The following is a 9,917-nucleotide window of genomic DNA, read 5'->3' as shown; positions in this document are numbered from 1 at the left end:
TTCAGCTCTGGTTATGTATTTACTTGGAGTTATTTTATGCTCCTGAGCTTAGAGTTAAAAGAATGGGGCAATATGTATTTCTGTATCCCTGGAAGATATCTATGTATCTATTTTAAACCATTCAGATCACCACAGGATCCAGTAGCATTTGAAGTCAGAGGAGAGAAAAAGAGATGAATGGGGCACCTATAGAATTCAGAAAGAAAGAAATGAAAATAAGGAAGTTAGATTACATTTTGTTGTTTTGTTCATTTCAGCCTTAGTATTATGTGTCTTTCAAGGCAATTGGAAATATAAATTAAGGTATTTGCTAGAAAGAGTCAAGCAGTTCTTATGTCTTTGAATCATTAAGTAAAATTCCTTTTACTTAGATTATGGGTAGCCTGTTAGATGACTCAGACATGGGAATAGAGAATATGCCTGGACATGTACCAATTTGGACCATCCGATACTAGCCTGTTCTTTGCCGAGAGGGTCTTAGGAAAGTACTGGGTAAGCCAAGGAGCTGACTCCCTTCTAGTATTTATACTTTGACCAGTCAAAATTAATCTGGGATCTATACTTAGCAGCTTTACTGTTTTTTATTCATTGAGTGTAATTTCGGCATCTTTCTCCCACCCTTTCCTATCTCCAAATCCCCATCACCCCATCTGCTGGGAACCCCTCTACCCTTCATACTGATTTTCACAGAATACCGTTCTGCCTTGCCAAGACCAGTACTTTGTAGGAGGCCAGAGCTATAATTGCCCGTATCCCACTACAACGTCAGAATCTAGTGTTGACGTTTCCACGGAGACTTGGGTCTCTTTCTGGGCTGCTGGTCTCCTGGACAACAGAGAGCCCCAACAAGCACCACAGGCACAGGGTAAGTTCTGCTGTTCCGCTCTCCTGGTAGATCTGAAGCCCTTTTCCAGCACCCATAGTTGCAAAGCATCATGGGCTGGAGCTCTGTAGAAGAAGGGATGGCATGAAAAGTGTAAGAAAGCCCAACAACTCCTGCATTATACAAGCTAAATCATCCATTCTTTTGTACTTGCCAAATAGTGCAAACAATCTTCTTCCCCTTGCCTGCTGGACAATCTGTATTTCTCCCCATACCTGTCAGTACTTGGAGATTTCCAGTTCACTGAGAGAGTTTGGGTCTGGATCAAAGTTTTATGAGCAATCCTAGTGGGATGCTTTTGGAATCAAGACATGAGTTAGAACATTTCTTTTGGAGTTTCCCTGGGTATGAGAGAAAAACAAGGAGAAATACTAACTTAATATTTAATTTCATAGAGCAAAGTCTATGAACAGTGTCTTATAAGTAGAAAAAATTATTCTTTTTTGCTCCAAGAAGACTTCAGTTTTGGAGGGAAGTATAACATTGATGGGAAAATTGCATATTGATTTTAACCTAGAGCTTAGTCAATATATTTATAAATATTAAATACATTTATGTATTAACATTCAAGTTTCTGAAAGAACTCTGAGACAATTTAGAATTAAATATCTGCACTATTGATTCTGCCACATAATTTTTTTTTTAATTTGAGAAAAGACACAAAAGCCACAAACAAACAAAAAACAACACACACACATATATCAGGAAGAAAAATTTTCAGGTTTTTTCTTCTACCACAAGCAACAGAGAAACAGAATGTCTAATATTATGAAACAAAAGTTTATAAAATTTTATTCTTGTCTCCTTATTCATTGTTGTACTTTAATTAAAAATATTTCAGTAGTAATATTTCTGTTTAAATACAGAAAGGCAAGAGTCTTTTTTAGGTGAGGAAAAGAAGGTAAAACTAAACCAATTTAGTATGCCGACCATCATTTTCTTGGGCGGTACAGCTTATTTTCAAATATAATAACAAAACAAAACACCTATTTATAAAAGCATGTGAAACATACAGAGAATGGTATTTGAAATGCATGAGTTGTCATTCTGAGATTTCACCAATGTCTTCAGAACAGTAAGGTATAAATTATTTTAAAGTAGAAATTGCTACCACATAGAATTCTGCATAAATGTTCTCCATCAGATTTAACTGATAGGGTGACAGAGATTTTCATCTAGGGAAAATGGTAGCATCAAAAAAAAAAAAAAGAATTTGATTATAGAGCCTACATTTTCAAGCAGTAAAGCTTAGAACATAAGATAAAAACATAGTAGAATTGCACTGTTATGCCTAGTCGGGGGTGGATCAATAAGTACTTGAGTGAATTAATAATGCAGATGGGACAGTCTTTATAAATTTAGCCAGCAGGAATACATATAGTAGGGAGGGATGTGATTGTTAGCCCTTAAAAATGTACCTCTGTAGCTATTCTGGCATATAGTCTATAAATATTTGTCTTTTATGGCATCCTGGTTCCTTCTTAATGCTTTAAATATTTTGTTTTCCTATGTGGAGGCAATGGCTATTTTTGGAATGGAAATTGAACCTATTAAACGTTATGAAATATTTTTGTAAATTCTTTATCAACCAAAAACTACAAGTGTATTTTCTCAGTTACCTATTTGGTGTTTCCACATAGAATCATCCAGCGACTCAAATTTCCCTTTTCCTAACTCTTGTTCATGGGAAGAGGCTCAACTTTCCTCTCAGCTCTACAGAAACAAGCAGGTACGTACAGAAGATCAGAACACTGGGACCGACCATGCTCTATGCAGTTCATTCTTAATGCTGTTCCTCAATATCACACTGCTTCCTTTCCCTTGTAAATTCATATGTTAACTTTCAGTTTAAGACCAAAGTGATTATAAATATTATAGAGTGATAAAATTTAGGTGATAATACCAAAGGGAAAAAAAATAATCCCCAGAAAACAAACAAACAAAAAACACCACCACAACCACCAACAGCAACCAAAACCCACTAGGGAGATCAAAAGTCAAGCTCTGACTCTGCACATAGATTAGCTGCATGCCCTCTTGAATCCTTATTTCCTTCTCTGTGAAATTGAAATATTTGGGCTGCCTTCTGTTGTGAGCTGTGGGAAAGATCAAATGATATAATGAGTGTGGTAATATTTTAAAATCATAGTACATCACTTGGAGGAGGAATGATGGTTGTAAGTTTTTCACAAAGATTGTTTCATGTTCCATAATTTGCTTATAGCTGTTCCAGAGAGAGTAATTTAATGAAGTGGATACACAAGCCAATCAATCTGAAACTGAGGAAAGCCAACCCATCTTTCTTCTTCTTCTTCTCCTTCTCCTTCTTCTTCTTCTTCTTCTTCTTCTTCTTCTTCTTCTTCTTCTTCTTCTTCTTCTTCTTCTTCTTCTTCTTCTTCTTCTTCTTCTTCTTCCCCTCCTCCTCCTCCTCCTCCTCCTCCTCCTCCTCCTCCTCCTCCTCCTCCTCCTCCTCCTCCTTCTTCTTCTTCTTCATCTTCTTTTTTTTGTAAAGTACAAGGTAAAAGTCTAGCAAGACTTTTCCAAACACCATTTTCTATATTTAAACAGTTGCACACAGTTCATTTCCCTACATACCTTCCCTTGTGGTTACAATTTTAGAAGTCATATAATCTCTTCAAACACTTTGCAATGAAAAAAAAAATTCAGAGCACAAAAACTGAACAATCAGGTGGTAGGTGGGTGTAGACTGAATTTAGGCCTCTGAGGAGGAGGGCTCCCTGAGGTAGAATTCTTAAAACAAACAAAATAATAATGAGGTTTAAGCAGGTTAAGGATCAGTGGCACTATTACATGGTTACAAAGTCAATACAGTGGAGCAGCCTTCACCATTGTCTACTTTTTGCAGCTCCAAGATACGCTGGTGCAGAAGGAAGAAGAACTTGCTAGGTTACATGAAGAGAATAATCACCTCAGACAATACCTGAATTCTGCTCTGGTTAAATGTCTTGAGGAAAAAGCTAAGGTATGTACCTCTCCCCTCTATAAGGATAGAGTGGATATAAAGTCTATTTGAGAAAGGAGAGCATTTGACAGCACTCCTTGATTAAATGGAGGAAGTATACCAAACGAGCCTTCTAATGCATTTATAGGATGGATGGATTTTTCTAATCAAAATACAGCACTTTCAGAAGAATTTTTATGCATCATTTCTTGGAAGCAACTAGATTATATATTTTAGTCATATATTACAAAAGAAGTTGCTTAAGGATCAAAAGCCAGCCAAGGGAGTTGCTGAGACCACAGAAGCTAATCAACAACAGACTTAGATGGAACACTGGAGAGGGAATCAGATCTGAGGAACACTGTTTTTTGTGGTTTTTTTTTTGTTGTTTTTTTTTTTTTGCATTGTCTGTTTGACTTTTAGCGAATCACTGTCACTTAGGGCCTCAGTTACCTTCATCTGAAAATGAATGGGCTAAAACCATGGTCAGTAAACTGCGGCTCGTGAGCCACATGCAGCTCTTTGGCCCCTTCAGTGTGGCTCTTCCACAAAATACCACGTGCGGGCGCGCATGTACAGTGCAATTGAAACCTCATGGCCCATGCGCAGAAGTCGGTTTTTGGCTCTCAAAAGAAATTTCAATCATTGTACTGTTGATATTTGCTCTGTTGACTAATGAGTTTGCTAACCACTGGGCTAAAAGATCTTTTAAGAATCTTCCCAGCTCTGAATTGTCATAGATATGACTGGAGTCCAGATCTCTTGACAGTCAATTAGAGATTGTTAATTAGATTATCTTCATTTTGTAATTGATTTTTAGAGAGAGGGAGAGGGAGCTAGACAGAAACATCAATGTGAGAACATTGATTCTTTTTTCACAGCCATGTAGTATTCCATTATATAAAAGTACCAGAGCTTTTTTTTTTTTTTTTTTTTTTTTTAAATCCTTACTTGGGGACATATGTTAATTATTTCACTGGACATAACAGTTCAGAGAAAAAAGAGGCATGCTATTTTTGAGTCCTTTACAATTCAGCTCTTATAATTATTAGCCTTAACTCCAGAAAAAGAACAGTTATTAAATTAGTATGTGATATTAATTAGGCAGTTTTTTCTCCCTTATTCTCAATTTTGCAAGATTTAGAACACTAAAATACATATCACATAGGAGTGCTATGAAAGTTAATGAAATAAGAGGAAGCAGTGTTACATAGTTTCTTTTTTCTTTTTGGACAGCAATTGCAACTAATTATATTATTTACATTTTTTACATTTATTTTTATTGTTGAAAGTATTACAGATGTCCCAATTTTATTTTTTTAATTTCTGTTTTTGTTGACACTACTACAGATATCCCTTTGCCCACCTCCACCCAGTCCTGTCTCCCCTTTCCTCTGGCCATCACCACACCATTATTTGTGTCTATGGGTTATGCATATAAGTTTTTTGGCTAATCTCTTCACCTTCTTTCATCCAGTCTCCCCTTCTCCCAGCCCCTCTGACAGCTGTCAGTCTGTTCCATGTGTCCCTGCCTCTGGTTCTATTTTTGTCAGCTTATTTTGTTCATTAGATTCCTCATATAAATGAGATCATATGGTATTTTTCTTATTTCACTTAGCATAATAATCTTCAGGTCTATCTAAACTGTCACAAAATGTAATATTTCCTTCTTTTTTACAGCCATGTAGTATTCCATTATATAAAGGTACCAGAGCTTTTTTTTTTTTTTTTTTTTAAATCCTTACTTGGGGACATATGTTTATTAATGAGAGAGAGAGGGAGAGAGGAAGAGAGAAGAGAGAGAGGAAGAGAGAGAGGAAGAGAGAGAGAGAGAGAGAGAGAGAGAGAGAGAGAGAGAGAGAGAAAAGAGAGAGAGAGAAGAGGAAAGGAGAGAGAAACATCAATCAGCTTCCTTCCTGGCCAGCGATGTAACCCACAACGTAGGTATGTGCCTGACCAGTAGTCGAACCAACAACCTTTATGGTGTACCTGATGATGATCCAATCACCTGAGCAAACCTGCTAGGGCCCACATCATTTTAACCCACTCATCTCCTACAGTGATCATAGGGCTACATATATTATTTTGAATTAGTGATTCAGGATTATTAGGATATATTCCCAGAACTAGAATCACTGGGTACAAAGGAAGTTCCATTTTTAATTTTTTGAGGAAACTCCCTCAAAAAATTTGAAGTTTCCTCAAAAAATTAAAAATGGAACTTCCACAGTGGCTGCACCAGTCTGTATTCCTACTAGCAGTGCCTGAGGGGTCCCATTTCTCCACATCCTCACCTGCACTAGCTGTTTGTTGATTTATTGATAATAACCAATCTGACAGTGGTTTTAATTTGCATCTCTCTGATGATCAGTCACTTTGAGCATTTTTTCATATGCCCCTTGGTGATCTTTATGTCTATTTAGGTCCTTTGCCCATTTTTAATTGGATAATTATTCATCTCCCTTTTGTTAAAGTTATATGAGTTCCTTATATATTTTAGATATTAACCCTTTATCAGATATATCATTGGTAAATATGTTCTCCCATACAGTAGGCCCCCTTTTAATTTTCTTAATGGTTTCTTTTGCTGTGCAGAAGCTTTTTAGTTTGATATAGTCTATTTGTTTATTTTTTCCTTTGTTTCCCTTGCCCTAGGAGATATAGTAGCAAAAAATATTATTATGAGAAATGTCTGAGATTTTACTGGTGTGTTTTCTTCTAGGATCTTTATGGTTTTGTGACTTACATATATATTTTATCCATTTTGAGTTTATTCTTGTATATGGTATAAGTTGGTGATCCAAATTTTTTTGTATATACTTGTCTAATTTTCCCAACACCATTTATTGATGTGACTGTCTTTACTTCATTGTATGCTATTGCCTCCTTTGTTAAATATTAATTGAACAAAATGGCTTGGGTCTATTCCTGGGTTCTCTGTTCTGTCCCATTAACCTATATGCCTCTTCTTGTGCCAGTACTAGGCTGTTTTGATTATAGTGGCTTTGTAGTATGACTTGATATCTGGTATTGTGATCCCTCCAACTTTTTTCTTCTTCCTCAAGATTGCTGTGGTTATTTGGGGTCTTTTTTGGCTCCCTATTTTTTTTGAATATTTGTTCTAGATCTGGAAATATGCCATTGGTGTTTTAATAAGGTTTACAGTGAATCTATAGATTGCTTTGGGTAGTATGGACATTTTGATTATGTTAGTTCTTTCAATCCATGAACATAGTATATGCTTTCACTTACTATATCTTCCTCTATTACTTTTTTTCAATGTCCTATAGTTTTCCATGTGTAGATCTACTACTTCCTTGGTTAAGTTTATTCCTAGGTATCTTATTTTGTTGTTGTTGTTGAAATGATAAATGGGGTTGAGTTTTTAATTTCTCTTCCTGAGAATTCATTACCCAATATAATAAAAGCCTAAGATACTAAGTGTCAGACCTTTTGACTGTTTGACTAGTCACTATGATGCCCACCAGGGGACAGACACTTGGACTGGTAGGTTAGCTAGCTACTGAAGTCCTGCTGATCGGTACTGGGCAAGACAGGCTGGACATGCCCTGGAGACCTCCTGTGGTCCCTCCCTGGCCCTAACTGTGCACTGGTGAGAGCCCGCGGCCTGGCCTGCACCCTTTTGCAATCTGGGACCCCTAAGGGGATGTCAGAGAGCCAGTTTTAGCCTTGTTCTGGCAGGCCAAGCCAAAGTACCCCACCAGTGCATGAATCTGTGCACTGGGCCTCTAGTTGGTACATAAAAACACCATCAATTTTGGGTTGTTAATTTTGTATCCTGCTACTTTGCCAAATTAATTTATTAAATCTGATAGGTTTTGTTTGTTTGTTTTGTGTGTAGTCTTTAGGGTTTTCTATGTATAATACAATATCATGTCATCTCCAAATAATGACAATTTTATTCCTCCTATCCAATTTGGATTCCTATGCCTTTTTCCATTCCGATTGCTGATTGCTGTAGGTAGGACTTCCAGTGCTATGTTGAATAAACTAATTTTAATTATTCATTAGGTAAAAATACAAACATTTAAAATTATGTATTACTTTACCAATTATTTGATTGTGAAAAGATACATCATTGGTGTATCATACTAATTTAGAACCAAAAAATATGTTTTATTATTTTGTGTGTGTGTCTATGCATTGTCTATTTATTTTTGCTCAACCTCTTCATCTTGTTCACCAATCCCTTCAACTCCCCTCCCCCTGTTCTGTCTAGTTCAGATGGTTTAGAAGTAAATCTAGGCTAAGTGATTTTTAACAAGCCATTACTATGCCTGTGCCTTAGTTTCTTTATTAAAGGGAATTTTAACAGTACTTAAAATGAGATTATGTATGTAACCGCTGTTGATTACATGATAGTTGCTATTATTTTCACTATAATAATAATTACTTCCCTGGATAAAAAATTTAAAGACATAATTTACTCCTTTCAACTTTTAAATGACTAGTAAAAAATATGAATTGGAATTTCTAGGTGGTAAATTCTCATCATAGATTTAAACTTAGAAACAGAAGCTAATAATGCAATCAGTTTTACTTGTGCATGCCTGTGTACGCAAATAGAAGCTTAATCACGTTTTCTAAGGACTTAAGGAGACTAGCTACTATTTGAAGTAGGTGTAATTACACAACAGTAAAGAAATACGATATTGCTTGATTACCTGACTGTGTATATTTGCAAATGTTATTTCCCCAGAAATTGCTGTCATCAGATGATTTCTCCAAAGCATATGGAAAATTCAGAAAGGGGAAGAGGAAACCCAAAGAGCAAAGATATTTTCCTCCTGAGATCCCCCATCGCAAAAATGCCAAGAGAAACCTCTCTAGTGAATTCGATAACTGTGAAGAACAGCCAGGGCCCCCTGTGGATCCCTGGGTCCTTCAAACACTTGGGTTAAAAGATCTCAACACCATTGATGATACCTTATCAGCTAACTACAGTGCCCTCTCCCCTCACCCGAGAAGAATCACCAGCACATTTCCCCAGTTTCTGGAGGATGCAGTTCATTACGAAAAGGCCCCCACTGAGGATCTGCAAATTGACTATGGAGGCGAAAGAACCACTCCTTCCTGCAGCACTGCCAGCCCTGGGGAAGATTTTCACTTCCTTTCTCAACTTTCAAGTCCCCCAGGAGGGCTGCACACTCTTCCTTACTATACTTCTGATGTGTCACCCAATAAGACTGAGATGGCCTTTTCCACATCCCTGAGCCCCCACTGCAATGTGAAAACTCATTCCTTCCACCAGGGACAAGCCTTTGTTCGTCGAGATGAGGAGGGAGGCTGGAAGTTTACCTGGGTTCCCAAACAGTCTTAGTGACTCCCCTTCTATCACAAAGGACTGCCATGAACTCTGTTTACAAAGACCTCTCTTGCACTTAAACCTGACTATGTGGATACAGAAGCTATTTCCAAGGCTGCCTCCTGCCACTTTAAATGTCACTCTCAATTACCCACTCAAATCTGCAGGGAATGGCTTCCAAGATTCTAATGAAACATGTCTGCTCTTCTTTCACCTAAACTTGACTTGCTTACACACCAACACCTGCTGTTGACTTCCTCCAGCACTTGAAAAAGGTATTTTCCAATTGCCTGTATATTCCTTTGAGACCTACATTTGCCGTTCCAATTATAAAAAATTTAACAGATTTTCTTCTTGCATCAAGCAGTTTAAATGCTCACAGCTTCCACACTCTCACTTCTATTACTCTCCTGCTCCTCTTCATTTCTGAAAACTGCCTTCAGAAGGAGTGCCATTGTTACTCTATGTACCTGGTACTGACTGTTCAAGTAGCTGGGGGTAGGGTAGAAACAAGTGTATTTGCCCATCACCATGGGTGGAAGACAAATGCAGATGTGAGTAGTGTTATGTGTAGTGCAGTTCAGTAAGTTGAGTGTCCCAAGGTGGAGTTGACAAGGTATCTTTAAACATCTGTATCTCTACTGATAAGCAATACCACAGATAAATTAAGAGATTAAAAATAATTAAAATTACTTCAAAATGCCCTCGGAGTATCAGTCTCTGGCACCTGGCATTGCCTCTTAAAT

At 37.2% G+C, this 9,917-nt stretch overlaps 1 protein-coding gene across 1 annotated transcript; it reads left to right on the top strand.

Annotated features, from left to right (window-relative positions):
- Window positions 1-426: 426 nt before the first annotated feature.
- GMNC (geminin coiled-coil domain containing) lies at window positions 427-9,186 on the top strand (the record flags this gene model as incomplete). The annotated part of the gene is made up of 5 exons (XM_084870160.1): window positions 427-492; window positions 691-865; window positions 2,524-2,612; window positions 3,750-3,866; window positions 8,566-9,186. 5 exons carry the CDS (start codon window positions 427-429, stop codon window positions 9,184-9,186), a joined length of 1,068 nt encoding a protein of 355 aa, XP_084726286.1.
- Between the last annotated feature and the right edge of the window lie 731 nt (window positions 9,187-9,917).

The sequence above is a fragment of the Pipistrellus hanaki genome (assembly GCF_964339955.1).
Source record: "Pipistrellus hanaki genome assembly, chromosome: 2".
Lineage (NCBI taxonomy): Eukaryota > Metazoa > Chordata > Mammalia > Chiroptera > Vespertilionidae > Pipistrellus > Pipistrellus hanaki.
This window is presented reverse-complemented; position numbering and strand designations above follow the sequence as displayed.